The sequence below is a fragment of the Fundulus heteroclitus genome, chromosome 12 (genome assembly GCF_011125445.2).
Source record: "Fundulus heteroclitus isolate FHET01 chromosome 12, MU-UCD_Fhet_4.1, whole genome shotgun sequence".
Lineage (NCBI taxonomy): Eukaryota > Metazoa > Chordata > Actinopteri > Cyprinodontiformes > Fundulidae > Fundulus > Fundulus heteroclitus.
In genome coordinates, this window is record NC_046372.1 from 5,836,318 (window position 1) to 5,852,812 (window position 16,495).

General features: G+C 38.7%; 1 protein-coding gene across 1 annotated transcript in view; it reads right to left on the reverse strand.

Annotated features, from left to right (window-relative positions):
• The window catches only part of ntrk2a (neurotrophic tyrosine kinase, receptor, type 2a), a 121,594-nt gene that overhangs the window by 85,085 nt on the left and 20,014 nt on the right, over positions 1-16,495 (reverse strand). Inside the window, 8 exon segments of the mRNA XM_036143809.1 lie at positions 7,017-7,116; positions 7,289-7,326; positions 10,850-10,861; positions 11,303-11,326; positions 11,930-12,157; positions 12,287-12,358; positions 12,540-12,672; positions 13,902-14,035. Of these exon segments, the coding sequence (XP_035999702.1) occupies positions 7,017-7,116; positions 7,289-7,326; positions 10,850-10,861; positions 11,303-11,326; positions 11,930-12,157; positions 12,287-12,358; positions 12,540-12,672; positions 13,902-14,035 (741 nt within the window).

The window sequence follows — 16,495 nt, forward strand, 5'->3', positions numbered from 1 at the left end:
GTTTTCCCCCCATCATTACATTATAAAAATTACTGAAATAAAAAAAAAATAAAAAACTGATAGCTAAGCTTAGTACAAGCTTTAAAAGGTGCCTTTAAAACAAAATGGTAGGCCCCGCTATAGTAAACAAAGAAAATATAACACAAAATGTTTGCTGCTTGTGGTTTTACACACCTAAAAACAGGCTTCGCTTCACTTGTGTAACTTCAGTCTAACCTAATAAAATAAGCTAATTAATAAATGTATTAAAGTGCATCATCTTAGGGGAAAAAGGTTTCATGTTTGGACTATTCTGACAATATATTTTCCTGAACATGTACTGGACTTTGCATGCTATTCCCAAAACAATTTCCTCTTTCTGGACTGATATTATGCAAAGTTTAGTGGAAGCTGAAGAAAGTGTATTGGCACAAAAAAAATCTTGATTTTCCATAAATTAAGTTTCAAATGCAAAGCAATCAATGAAATCAATTTTTTGCCCAACCCTAACCTTTTTATCTGAATATGCCTTATTATCTATTAATAAATGCACAGTATTTTTACCATTCTGATTAGACTTTTTCTTGTGTTGTACAGCTGAGTTTAGCTTTGTTCATAGTGTAATTTTTGAGGGTCTTCAAAATGAATTCTCATTCTTTGTTTTTCCATGGATGTATTTTATTTGTGTCTGTCTGTTATATGTGGATTCTGAGCCGATGTCTCACCAAAAATGTTTTTATGGTTACATAATGACAATAACCTTTAGTATTATGAAACATTTGAGTCAGTAAAATCCCAAGTAAAACCATTCATGTAAGTGGTTGTAAGCCAAGGAGAGTTCATCCTTTTGCAAGGTGCTGTAGATCCATCCTTGTCTGCATCACACTTTTGGAACTGCTTTCTTTTTAAGAGTAGGCTTGGGAGGGTTGTTGTGTGTAATTTTGTTGAATCTTTTCACCCTCCAGATGGTATTTTTAAGCCAGCCTGCAGTCATGTTTTTCTCTTCATCTAAGATTCTACATTTTTATGACTTTCATTGGCTCAAGCATCGTGTGAATATGTGTCACTTCCTCCAGTGTAATTAAGTCAACATGCATCATCTTTTTAAACGTATCTAGTTTTAGTATAAATGTTAAATGCTACGTTAAATGCTATGAAGTGAAAACAGAAAATGAGTGGAAAAGCACATTTTGATGTGGTATTTCCACAGCCAGTCTCTGATAATGTTGCACAATTAATCCTAATAGACCAAACCTCCTTTCTCTCTGTAATGTTAAAGGGCTAATATCGTGCAAAATCAACTTTTTTGAGCTTTTAACTATGTTATAAAGCTGTTTCTTAAAAAAAAAAAAAAAAGCATACCCAAAGTGGTCTTTTGCTTGATTCCTGCATGCCCCTTCCTACCCTGGAACACAAGTGGTTCATTACGGTCTACATGGAGTGTTGATTATCTGCCCCCTGCTCTTTTTTTAGCTAAATATATGTTGTGTTTTTGGCTGTGAGAGGTCTCAGACTTTGTTCATTCTCCCTAAAGAAGAGGATGATCACCAAATGTGTTTGGATCTTATCTTAGGGAGCACGCTAGCGTGTGTTTGTCTGTGACCGTCGCTTCACCGATGACTGCTTGTTGACCTCCGCCCTGTATCGAAGTGGATTGTCCAGGTGGTTAACTCTTAAAAGTGCCTTGATTCCAACTATAAAACCAATCGACGGAGATGCAAAAACCGTAATTAAATCAAACCGCTTGCTAAATGGCAACAATACTGTAGAGTTGGGGTTGAATGCTGCAGCGGCTCTCGGTGACGTTCTGAAATGGGCAGCATCCACATGGGGAGAGGCGGCGTCGTTCTTTCAGGTTGGAAAAATAGCCCCAGAAAACAATATTTCATAACAAATTAATACTCCACAGAGCCAAAGGCAATATTTCATCCTATATATGCTTATATTTGACTTTGGAAAGCATTACAAAGGATAACATAGAGCCTTTAATAATTAGGTAAGTTTAATTCTATCTGGGAGCAGGCTAGTCTTGAAATATTAGTAAGAAATATTTTTTGAAAACTAAGTAAGTGAGCAAAATCTCTCCATTCTGCATCTTCATCTTAAATATAGATACAAAAATGGTTTGATTATGTTTATGTTACTGGTTAGTCAGAACCACGCTTACCCAGAAACAATTAGGGCCAATTTATGGGTGCTCACTGGTGTTTATTTGAAAAGCTGTCTGCCTACGCATGGAAGATTATGGGCATTAAACTAACACAGAGCCTACAAAGACACATTTGCATGCAGCCCTTCATTAAGCCAACGGGGTCTCACTGCTGCAGTGATGTTGCACAAAGGGTGCCTTGAAGTTAAAAAAGCGGCAGCTGCAGCTCGGTTCCTTGTTACAAGATGGGATGTCTTCATCAAATCTGGCCAATCGATGTTATTTTGGATTGATCAGAGTCACAGAACGCATTTTGGGTTCACGATCCACGCCGTTCAATGTCATCCTAACAACAGTAGTAGCAAGAGCTCGTCATCATTTCTGGAAATGTTTTGAAGCGTAAAACAAGAAAGACTCAAGTGCTGCTGGGAAGCATATCTGCCTTTAAAAGTACAATTTGTTGTTGCAGTCGGTTTGTTGACATCAAGAGCTCCCAGTTTGGAGAAGCAGGCAGGGGTGCAGACAGGCTAGCCAAGTTAACACCCACATGAAAGCACAAAAAGAAGAGGAGACATCTAAAAACAACCCAAATGCCACTAACACAGGAAAATGTTATAAAGCAGATTTTCCCCCCATTAATTCCCCGTGTGGATTAAGCCCCATACTGATAATTACTATTAAATCACAGCAATTAGAGCAAATCTAGTCCTCCTAGTTTGCCCTACCACCTTCTAGACTGCAAAGCCTCTATGATGTGAATTTTGACATCTATACCTACTACATCCTGCTTGGGCTCTCTGCAGATATCCAGATATTTGTAGCCGTGCGGAATAAAGAACTTCCCATATAAAGACAAAAAAAAAAAAAAAAAAAAAATCTAAAGCAGAGGAAAAAACAAATGTGAAAGTAGGTTTCATGAAGTACTGAATATGTTTTTAAGGTATTTTCTTCCTCTCTTCTGGCTAGACAGCTGATAGACCATAGCATCATTAGACTTCAGTGAAAAATGTATATGTCGCTGGAACATTGTAGTACCACTGACCCAAAAGCAGGAGGAATATGGGTGCGTATGTGTGTTCATGGTTCAATTGTCATATGTGGAGACCGTTAGGGTCAACATCACAATCATCCCAATGCACAATAGACCTAAAAAGAATGAAGCTTCTTTGTTTGTTTTCAGATCTTAGTCTTACACCAAAGAGAAGTCAATGGGTTTTCTATAACTTTTGTTTTTTGTAAGTAGGCAAGAATGCAGCAACTTGGAGGAAAAAAAGGTTTCAACTAAATGAAACAAGCTCTTCATAAAATCACCAGTTTAGGGAGATAAACTAAATATATTATAAATCACGTCCAACAATTTTTTTGTTTTGGATGTCAATTACTTACATAATTATTTTATTTAGTATACAATATAAAGGGTCAAATAAAATTCTTAGAACTGTCCACTAACTAAACACGATCTGTGCAGATATACAGTTTCAAATACATGCAAATTAACATTATGCTTTATGCCAAAACACTGAGGTTGGTTATGCTGTAGACTTCTGCAACAAAAGGATGCGTTGTAGCCCAAACAGCAAGTAACTGGAATATTTATTGACTGGAAATGTTTACCCGTATGATGCATTTTATAGACACAAGAGCTTCAAGTATCACAAGCCCCTGTTCTCAATAGAAATGCTAAAAGTTGAAATAATATCTCTGCACAGCAACAAAACAACTGCACACAACTCCAGCACCTGTCAAAGGTTTTAACACTCCCTTCAATGTGTCTATTATGTTGCCTTCTGTTTTTTTTTTTTACTTCATTAATTCCCACATCTGCTTATTGACAACCCCAGATGGCAAAACATTAGGATTTTATGTTATAGAGTAGACCAACACAACACACTGCATGCATACAACTACAGCTACTAGTTGCTTAGGATATAGTTATCTTTCGAAATGGCGCACTCAGCTGACCAGCTTCTTTTTCCCTGCTGTAAGAAGGATTCCCACAACATGATACTGCCAACACCACGTTTTACCCTGGAAATAGTGTGTTATCAATGCTAAAAAAACAGAATGATAAAATATATATTTTTTAAATGTTGCATTTTCATTTGCAATCAGAAAGGGACGCTGTCAGGCTCAGAGGTCGTGCTTACTCACTGCACATCTGCTGCACAAGTCACAAGGCCTGATATGCGCTCATTACACTTTTTGTTCACAAGTTCATCATCATTGTCAGCACTGACTGGGCTTATGTGGGTGGGTGTGCGTCTGTGAGCACATGCCTATGCTTTAGCAACCATGCTCCGACAAAAAAAAGTCCGACTTACTTTACATTAGCGACCGTGGTGATTTACCATCTGGGGTTGTATGTCTAGAGCTCAGAGGAACTGGTCAGTGGTCAGATGTGGGAAAGGAAGAAATCTAAACAAACAGCATTTATGCAAAGTCAGACCTTAGCCTGTGTCTGACTCCAATCTGCTCCTGTTGATTCAACAGCTATCCCCTCGATAAAGTCCCCCCAATGTCAACGCGCTGCGGGCCACACTCATCAGGCTGTTTGTGGAGCAGAAGGACGGGACCGAATCGTGACAGGAAGTTCAAGAGTGTAAATAAAGAAAGATGAAGACTCAAGGCGAGCAATCAGAAGGAAGGCGAAACAGTAATGGGATCTAACATCTTTCTTTCCACATGAGTGGAAGCACATAGACAAGAGAAAAGTGTTTGGATAGCAAAAACAAAATACACACCACAACATTTTATACAAGATATTAAAACACAGAGAGGTTATTTCCTTCATTTGCCTTCAGCCTGATGTAATTGTGCTGGAGAAATACAAAAGTATGCAACTGTATGAATACACAAAATGCACATGTGCTCCATCTGTCTTCCAAAACTTCTTCTCTGGAGGCCAAACTGCTCCATTTCAGCATTAAAATGCACATACGTTTGGTGAACACATTTGTAAACTCTCTAAATCTCTAAATCTACATTCACTCTCTGTTTTGCTCATTTAAATTTGAAATGTGAACCTTCGCTGCTTCAAATGTTAGCGGAACAGACGGTGCCAAAATGCGATTCAATCCGGAAACAACCGTATCTGTAAATGGCACAAAGCGACACCGAGCGCTTCAGTTCCTCATCGAGTAGGTGTAACGACCCAAACTTGAGTTGGTTGAATGGAAAGCACACAAAAACCACCATCAATAACAAGCTTGATAAAACTATTGTTATACATACAGCATGAACTAGCCGAGATGTTAATGTTAGTGCATAAGAAAAAGAAAACATCAGCCAAAGATCCAGGCTACATCCATTCTAGTAAATCAGGACGTTAACCACTACAAGAGGAATCAGATTAGTTACGTATGTAGCCATTGCAGAAGTCAGTGAGGTGAATGTCCTCCAGATACATTTAAAAAGAAAAGTATTACTGAAAACTTAAAAAGCAAGTGTCTGGGCATGGAGGATTCAGCAATGGCTACAGCAGCAGACTTACGTACCTCTGACAGAGAGTTTGTAAGTTTACCCAGCATGCATGTTATTCACCAACAGACCTGAGACCCAGGTGCATAACTGAACAGAAGCAGTTTCTACCCAACCAAGGAGGATTCATGGATACAGAATGATCAACAGGTTCCACAAAGAACAGTTTGGCTCAAAAAGTCCAGTTATTTTAGACTCCGTAGCTTTCCATCAAAGCTACTGACTTATCAGACTCCCCAAATCACACTGAAGCACCATGATTCAGTAAATCTGTGGACTGTGTGATGTAAGTTAAAATTATAAACCAGTTGTCAGTTTGACAGCATTAGAACAATGTATTCAATTGTTGTCTTATATGAACATTTCTTTAAAATAAAAGACATGTTATACAATTTTATTCATATATTGACACAATTTTCAGGGACGTTTAGGAATTTTCTCTAAAAAGCTTTAGTAAATATATCACAGGGATATAATAATTAATAACTCATAGCTCCCTCCTGCCAATTTTGAAAAACATAATGGCAAAACTGTTAAGCCTCAAATTTTCGCACTGCAAATTTTGGTTTAAAGTAACCTTAAAATTTTACAAACTTGTTCATTCTGACTGGAAGTAATGTTAAAGCTTCCAAGTGGCCCGGCCAGATTGCTGACTTAAAAAAAAAAGGATATAAATAAAGATTTGCAGGTTTAATTAAAGATCAGCGTGATGGCAAGGAGACCTTCCAACATTGGAGCTTATCACTAAAGAGAAATGCTCAAAACAGCTGTAAAAACAATTATAAAATGAGTTTAATTGCTGTAATGCCAACAAAGGTATAAATCATTTTTGATATAGTCATTTTTTTAAAAAAAATTAAATAATAGGCACAACATTATTTTATTTTATTTCTTCCTAAACTGATACTCCTACCACATTTCTTTACAAGATCTTTGTCTCCTCCCCTATCAGAAACATATCTTTTTGCTAAATAAAATTAATTTCAAATCTACTTCTCCCAGATGTATGATTACTTTTAGGGCCTAACTGAATTTCTTCTTCTTCTCCTTCTTCTTCTCACTGGTTTATCTATTTTTCATGCTTATTTGTGCAGAAATAAATTGCCTTGTTGATAGTAAAAATGGTAGTTTGTATTGATTGTTTGTCTTTTTTGGTGGGGAAATCTAGAATCCAAGTGATATTCTGACCAATAAATCATATAAATCATATTTTTGTTGGAAATTGTGTCAGCATTATTTTAAAAAAAAAAGCATGACATGTCTTTTTCAATTTTTTGAAATTGTAACAAATTCCTATTTCTGTGCTTTTGAAAAATATAGTTGTTGTTTATCCATGAAACCGTCTAGCACACGATCAATATTTCAACATTAATCTCCCCAGTTTGTTAAAATAATGAATAGAGTGACATACCTTTGATGCCAAACTTGGAATTTCCTCCAAACTTTAAGATAACCAGCATCAGCAAGAAACCAGTAAAGGCTACGGCAGCAATCCCCACAACGACGTACACCTGCACAACAGTAAAAGGGAGTTATGTACCCACATGTCTATTGTAGAAGTCAGCAAACACAGCAACAGCTACACGAGAACAAATTCAACGCACAACAGAACAAAAGTCACATCTAGGTTCAAAAAGCAGCATCACCCATTTGGAGAGCAGAGGTACATCGAAACAGACTTACAGCGACTCTGTCTTCAGGTGGTTCTAGAGGAGGAGGCTCTGTTGATGACAGGAGGAAGGGAAAAAATATAATCAAAAAATAATTTAGGACAAATTATCACTGTATTCTTTTGCATTTGGTTCTTTATAACTGGTAAAGAATATAATGAGGGGACTTTAAATTGCTGTTAGGTGTGAGTGCAGGCATGCATGGTTGTTTGTGCGGTTTGTCTCTGTGTTGCCCTGTGATAGACTGGCAACCTATCCAGGGTGTACCCTGCCTCTCGCCCATTGACCCCCCACCCCTCCCTTTTTCCACCTTGTATAGAAAATGGATAAATGGACATAATGAGGGTGCGAGTGAACTGTACGATTTGACCCCTAAATGGGTCATATTAGATGACAACTATTGGTGTTTATTTTTTTTCCCTTGGCAACGCTTCAGATTTTTTAAATTCCATGTTAGACATAGCTAATAAAATAACTCGATGAAGGTTTGAAAAGGACCTCTGTTAGAGCTGAAACAGACTTTATTACTGCATGACCTATTATAATATCTATAGTATAAAGGGAGCCCCAGGGTATGATATACCCCTTACAGGTGATGCACACTGTCACCTGCAGAATTACTTTGATTTCTGTTCAAACTAACACTAATATCAGACAAATTATTCTCTCCTGCTAGATGACAAATGAACAATGTAAAGTCAACTTTTTTTGACAAGCTGAAGCTTTAATCACTGAGGAAAATATGGAGATGGTTTATTTAATATGTGATTCTGAACTGAAAGATCCTTTTAAATCATCATGCCATAATATTTCTTTGTTATGGCTCTGTTAATGTTGGAATATACTGTGGTTGGTCAAAGACTTCAGAAGATTTTCCCCTAACTCTGTGTGAAACTATCTCCCATTTAATATAGCCTGATTTAGGACTCCAGAAAAACATACATTTGGCACTGGGAGAATGTCGCACCAGCAGGCAACATGTTTCAGCAGCTCCCACTCAGTCCTGAGTTTTTCTTTTTTAAACCATTTTGTTAGACATGTTGCATGTTTCTGTTTTTACCGCCTTGCTTGTAGGTAATATGGAGCTGACCAAATTGTGGGCAACTATGTTGCTATTATCATTTTTTATGGTACTTGTGTTTAGAGACTCTGTGGGCATCCACGGTCCCATTGTTTACATCAGAGATCATCTGTTTGCTCCACTGTCCCACCTGCCACTGAGCTACCCGGTGTTCCCCATGAGCAGAAAAAAGGAGGAGTTGCAGGAGCCTGCATTGGACATCACAACCTGAGGAGATGGTACAGATCCCTCATCATGGGAAATGTGAGCTCCCTTCCAAGCAAACTGGGGGAATTGAGGCCCTAACAGAGCATCAGCAACCTTAGGAAGTGTGGCTAACTGCACTTACTCTGGACACACACATAAAAATGGACGGTATTCATTTACTCCGCTCCGACAGAGCCAAGGAAAGCGATAAGAAGAGAGGAGGACGTCTGGCTGTGTTTGGGGATGATAGATAGTGCAACTCTGGACATTTAACTATCAAAGAGACGCTCTGCATTTTTAATGCAAAAGGATATTAAACTGCTAGCTGTTAGCATGAGCTGATGCAATCCACAGTGGGAGTTTATGCATGTTATTGCGATAATGCCGTGTGCCCCCCCACTCGGCTCATGCTGAAACAGCGTGCAATGTTATCCACACTGTTACCGGCAGACTCCAAACACAGCATCCCCAGACCCTCTTTGTCATCTCCAAGGACTTTATTCATGTCTCCATATACTTCACTCCCCACAGATTCACCCAGTAAGCTCCCTGCCACACCAGAGACAATAAAACACTGGACTTAGTAAATGCCAACACCAAAGACAGCTCATCACCTCTACATCCCCTGCGGGGCTTCGATCACAACCTGATTCATGTCCAGCCTGTGTAACAATCCCCTGTACACAGAAACCCAGCGTCAGACCCACAGTAAAGATATGGACTGAGGAGACAGCAGAGGCTCAAAGGGACTGTTTCAGCTCTACTGTGTGGAAGGAGCGCCGTGCTCCTCATGGAGAGGACATTGACACCATCACAGGCTGTATCATGGACTACACTAACTTCTGTGTGGACAACACTGGGCCCTTAATGAAGGTAGTGTTTCTCAAACAACAAGCCGTGGATCAACCTTGAAGTAAAACGCTCTCATCAAAGAGAGGAGAGCCTTTAGCTCAACCAGGAAACAAGGAGGAGGCACAAGCTGTGCAGAATGAACTGAAGATGATCAGGGATGGAATAAAAACATTTACAGCAAGAAAATGGAGGACCAGCCACAGCGGAACAACATCACTGGGGTTTGGAAGTAGTGGTCAGTGCTCCCAAATTCGAAAAGAAAGTGCTGTCTGTGGACCATCATGATCCGTAGTTTTTGTGTCATTCCCGCCATCGTATAGAATATTTTCTGTGTTTTTCATTCTGATTAGGCTGGATTTCACACAACCACAGCAGTATCAGCCCAAGCACGTCCAAGAGCCACAAACATCTGTGTTGTAAACTGCTGCTGGCCGTCTGTGATGTGATCCCCAAAAGCAATGCAAAGAACTTTGTGTCAATTTTTCCCAGCCTCAAGAGATGGTACGTAGGTACAGAAACATGGACACTGACACCTTGACAAGAGAGACTGAAGTGGATTCTTCATATTACTGACAAAATTCAGGTTACTGTTCACCATAAAGTTCAAAGACTAAAAGCTACTGAGATGGACTTTGATGCACTTCACCTCTCCTTCCTTCTTTTTTTTGTTTGATTTCCAATAAGGTTACTCTTTGATTCAAGCAGTAGCTCCTGGGTAAGCTACATGGCTGAATACAAGTTTACCCTCCTAACTCTAAAAAAGTAGTGCACTTTATAAAAAAAAAAAAAACTTTAGAGAGAGGAGATAAGTTTCAAATTGATAGTAATAAGGCAAAAGGGATTACAGAACTGGTGACCAGATTTATTGCTCAAGATAAGCAAATGAATTACTAATGTGGAGAATGCAACATATTCTGACAGTACGTAGTTGACACAGTGGATATTGTTGTCTGAGATGGCTTTACTGCAGCCAGCTGGAGCTCAGAGGTTTGATAATTGTCACTGATAAGGTCTCACGAGACAGTGGATTCCACTGGGATTGAACTATTTTAAATCAGACATCCAGGTTATTGTCTATACCAGGGATGTCCAAACTGTGCTGAGTATTTCCAGGTTGAAACTAACATTTTGGCCCCCAAAGCAAAACGTCCAGACACCACTGGCCTATACCTGCCTCCGGTTCAGCTACAGCTATCAAACAGAATGTCGATTATTAAATGTTATACCTGGCAAAACATATGTGAATTTGTGTCATTGTCCAATTATCTTTTAAGATATGTAACGCTCTTTTTTTAAACCATATGGCTACTCTGCCCCTTTAATGACTGAAGGCTGCTTTTGTATGAGGCCGTTATGTAAACTCTTGCCAGTTTGGGAAAGGTTCATTGAAAGCTTGGCGGTAAGTTTGTAAATGTGATGTAAACAAGAGTGAGCAAATAAAGGGTAAAGCTGTACCTGTAGTTATATCTGCTGGAGGGAGGACGTGTCAAAGAAAAAGACAGATAGAGACAAATCAGATTGATAAGCAAAACACATTTTAGTTAAGAATATTTTGACGTGCAGCACTTAAAAAGTAACCTTGTAAACCATGCCCGCTCTCTGAGTTAGTTTGGGAAAGCACAAATACTGCACACAAACCAACAAACAACACAAACTAAACATGCACAGGATCTTAACAGAAATATAGACAACATCAAAGGGACAGTGAGGAAAAAAAGCTGTGAAGGTATGTCACGCACGTCAGGAACTTGAAAGAAACAAAAAAGAGAAAGACAGATTTCCAAAACTAAATTTTAGTCAACTGATGGGGACGATGTGAAATGTAATCTAAAAATAAGGACAAAATGAAAAGACTGTGAACAGGCTATATTACTTTTGTATTTGAAAAAAATAAAAACATTTATTCACCATAGTAGGAAGGTTCAGAGGTACCTACAATTTAGGAGAGCAAAAAAAGTATATTAAGTAAAACCTTAGTTTTACACAAGTTTTAACTCTTCAGATTACAGATTTTGTTCTATAGCATATGTGTATATCTATCTATCTATGATAGATAGATAGATAGATAGATAGATAGATAGATAGATAGATAGATAGATAGATAGATAGATAGATAGATAGATAGATAGATAGATAGATAGATAGATAGATAGATAGATAGATAGATAGATAGATAGATAGATAGATAGATAGATAGATAGATAGATAGATAGATAGATAGATCTTTGCTGTGTATGTAAGTGAATATGCATGTGTTAAGTATAAGTTTTGCCGTTGGAGCATTTTGATCTAGAGAGAAACAGGAAATGAAAAGATGTTTTTATAGGATAAAAAGGGGTATGATTTAATAGGTTCTAGTTCTTCATACCACTTGTCATACATATTCAATATATACGGTGGTGGATTACTGTATGTGTGGGTATTCATTGTTAAGATGTTGTATCAACACTGAGGAATATGAAAGTCTTAGATTTTTATTTTTATTTTTTTTGAGTGAAAACAGAGAATAAAATAAGATCCAATGTTGCTCCTCACCATCAAAAGGCTGGACCATAAAGTGAGCTACAATGGTCTTTTTGTCTAGGCCATATTTGTTTTCGACCACCAGGGAGTAGAGGCCGTTGTTGAGGTGTGTGGGATTGTCCAGCTGCAGGCAGCCGTGGTATTCTCTCTCTGTGACGTCGTGGATCATGGTCATAATGTACTGCCCCTCGGTCACCTCCACATCGTTCAGATACCACGTAAAGTTTGGCATTGGGTTTGCTGCAAAACACAATGAAAATGGAGCAAAGGGGTTTATTTATATTCATAACATGCACAGTCAGAAGAAAGAATGTGTTCAAATGATGTGGAAATGAGAGTAAATGAATTTTATGCGACTGTCTTACATACCTGCTACGCTGAAGGGGATGCACCAGTGATGGTCTGGGATGGCGTCACTCAGTTTTGTGATTTTAGGAGGAACTGAGAGTATAGAGGGAATAGAAGACAAATGTGAGATCAAAACTAAAAGCAGAACAAGCTAGACATCAAAATGATGGCATAATAGATGAAAGGATATCCTCTCAAGACTTTAACGCTGTTTTATAGTCCACTTCTGTTCTAATTTGAATTAGAACAGTTTGATGACAGATGGTGAACGTACAAAGTATATCCAGCAGCAAAGAGGACTCCCTCTCTCCCACAATATTTTCAGCCAAGCAGCTGATCTTCTTGTTGTGGTCCATCGATGACAAGTTTGTCAGCCGCAGCGTCGAACTCTCGCCAGAAGTCTCGATCTGCGACAGAAAACACAATTGCGTAACAATATTTAATGCTGAACTCATTTAATTTTTATCTCCTCATCTTCACTATGCTTTTAATTTTCCGGTCAAGTTTTATAAAGAGTCCAAAATATGAAACTCGTTTGGAATTGTACAGCAATGATCCTAATGGTTTGCATGGTTGCACAGTTGCTAGTACATTTGTCTTGTAGCAGGAAGCTCCTGGTTTTAAATCTCCTTCTGGGGTCTTTGTGAATGGAGTTTGCATGTCCGCCATGTGTATTCTCCAGGTCCTCTCCAGGTACCATAGCTTCCTTCCAAAGATCTAAACCATGACTGTTGATAGGTCAGTCTAAAACTGTTGTCAGGTCTTAGTTTGTGTGTAAAGGTTGTTTTTCCTTTGAGTCTTGATGGACTGTTGACCGGTCCAAGGTATACCCTGTCTGAAGATAGTCCACACACACACAACCCTGCATGGATTAAGCAGGATTAGAAAATGGATTGAAGGATGAATAGAAATAACAATGGCAAACCTTTGATCGATGATAAAAGTGATCTGACACCCTACAAAACAGCTTTTCTTTCACATACAAAGTACTCCTCACTCAGTGCTTTTGTGGTTCCAGATTAAGACCTTGACAGAGCTATATCTGTAATGGGCTGGGCTTCCTTGGATAGATAACAAAGGGAGTTAAAAGATCAACTGAATTTGACTTTATTTTATTATGATTTGCACCAAATTAGACTGTGTGGATTGTATAGAAATTAACTGAATCTGAATCTAAACGTTGTGTGACAGAAAACTAAGACTGCAGTTCACCCTGGGCATAACATGATCAAGGTGAAACATGGTAGTGGTTGTATCATGTAATCTGTTAGAAGCGGCAAAACACTTCAGAATGAGACAATGGCACAATTCCTAACATAAAGCCAAAGACACCATGTAGCGGTTTAGATCAAAAACATATGTATGTGTTACAATAGCCCAGCCAGAGTCAAGACCTAAACCCAAGCGACAGCTATATAATGCCTTAGAAATTTGTTCACATCATTCCCAATTTCCATCCAGTCTGATTTCTGCACTTCTTTGCATTAGTCTTTGACATAAAATTCAAATAAAACACATTATTAAATGAGGCACATGGACACTAAGCTTAAACCTGTAACAATCTTTAACAATTCTTAACCTAAAGATGGCCTCCCATACCACTGTATATGTGTGTTCGTTGTGTGCTAGAGCTTACCTGGTGGTTACTCTCCAGCCAAACGTCCCAGATCAACTCCGGCGAGGGCATGCCAGAGGTCGTACAGAAGAGCTCCACGTTATCCCCTTCCTTTGCAGACACTCTGGATGGGCGCAGCGTTGCCATTGGAATCTCTGCATACAGCGAAAGAGCGGGACAGAAAGGGAGTCAGGGTCGGAGACGGAGAGAGGAGAGGAGGGAGATGCAGAAAAGAGCAAACTTAGGATTCCTGACCGACGCTTCTTTATCCATTTAAAACACTGGGCACGTAACAAGCCCAACAATAAAAGTGGAGGGGCAGCCAAACACACACCCAGGCAGAGAGTAAAAAAGAAAGATACACAGTTCAAATTCAATCTCCCTGTCCCCCACTCTGTTTCTCCTGCTTTCATTAAGGCGCACTCACCCCAATCACGCCGCAAGACAAAGAGACAGGGTTCAAACACAGTGATGGTTACACTGATTTCCATTGCATGTCTACAGCAGGCCAGGCACCAAATTGATTGGACACAGTCTGAGGCCTCTGTCAAAGCAAAGACACTGGTGACTCTGTGTGTGTCTGCAGCTTTGACCAGGAGGTGACCTGGGTATGACCAATCAGTCTCAATAAGGACCTGGCCACCATTGTCCTCCCATGTATAAACTCTGTTGGTAGAGAGAAGAGGAGCACAGAGAGGAGAGGGGAACAGGCATTGACAGCTGCTGCAGATAAAACTGGACGGATTTCTTATCAGCTCCAACCTCTTCTGTCCGTCAGCAAGGCGCTTATCTGCAGGGAAGCCCACTCAATCACCGTGAGATGCTGCAAAAACCAGTCATTTCGCTGGTGGCAGGCCAGCTACCGTATCAGATTCAAATATCTTAACAGCCTCTCAATGAATCAGCTTTCTACAGCCACTGCAGGCGTCTGCAGGTTGCATTAAGCACACCAGCACAGCAGAATGGACACGTCCCTGACCACGCCAGCGCCGCAAGTCATTAAAAAATAGCTACAAATCTTTTTAAAGTTGTACTTCATCAAAAATACAAAGTAGGTGCAGCTTTTCCTTTAAGGTCCTGAACGGTCGCTTTATCAACAAGTGGAGAAGAGGAAAAAATTAAAGCAATTAGCTGAACAAGCTTTATATGACAACACACATGTGAAACAGTTTTAACGGCGTTCTTTACTGTTTGGCCTGTGTACAAAAAGCAACGGTAAACATGGAAGTTATTGCATGAAACAGAAAGAGCAAAATGTAAATGTGCTAATGCACAATGTTAATTTTTTTTCTTTTAGAAGCGGTCACTAAGTTGAAATATTTGGCATATAAATTGTGTGGTTTGAATTAGTGCATATAATAATTGTCAGACAACTATATGAAAACTGTTGAGAATAATCAAGTCTGAGCAAGAAAAGACAAACTAAAATGCTATTTTTAAAGTAACAACTGTAAATGTATTAACTTTAGTTGTATGTAATGTTATAATGTGCTTTTAACGTCCTTCACTGATAAGAAGGGGTTAGATCCAGATAATATACAAATAACATATAATGAAATCAATCCAGTCAAATGGATAGATTCAGCTCCAGTTACATACCAGTCTGATCCTGGTTATAAATGGCACAAAGTTCAGTTTATTATGACAGTAGGTTAAAAGAAAGTTGGCCTTGAGCCACCAAATTATCAGCAATCCCTCAAACTGAGCATGCATGTGGCAACCGTGGAAAGAAAAGACCCTTCTGTCGTATTGAATCCCAAATAAAACAGACTCAAAGAAGGGGTGTTTTATTTTCACTACGACTATATTAATAATTTATGTAACTTGTAGTAAAAATACTTACATGGTGATTAAACGCATAAATTCACAGCCCCAAGCCCAGTCAACTATGGAGCTTATGTGAGGTAAATTTCTTCATCTGCACCGGCCCAAATTAGTCAGCCAGATCCCTCCGTGGGCAACCTTTCCCAGCACAGCGCTTTGTGACCACAAAGACTGTGCACAGTTATTAACAGTATAAAAAAAAGATTAGAGTCAAACCCCAAGAAGAGGATGAAGGAAATGAAAAACAAGGACTGCTGGCTGCATGAAATTCCTTCAGGAAGATCTAGCAATGCTCTGTATCCTGTTGTGTGCCATAAATTTGTATAATTTTATGATGAGATTATAACGGCAGATTATATTTTTGTCTGTAACATGATTAGCATTTTACATAGAGGTTAATTTTTAATAAAGAGTTTGGATAGCTTTGCCAGGACCTACCAGGACCATTAGACATTCTGATTTGACTTTGCGTTACGTCTTAAAACTTAATACCAGCTGCTTTTATTACTCTAATCCAAGCCTTTTTCAGTTGAATATATTACCATAAAAGGCTTTTAGGTGTAAAAGCTGTAAGTATAAAACACTTGCTCTTTGTTTGATTCATTTGTGGTAATTTGTGGATTTTATTCATATTTGAATTTATTTTCTCCTTCTGGCTTTTTTTAGTATATGACTTTGATGTTTGTTGTACGTAGAGAATAGGTTTCTTTTCTGTGAACAATGATTTGCTTTTGGAAAAGGTGACAAATGACTATAGCTATAATGGCCTCATCTATTAAGCATGTTGAAAA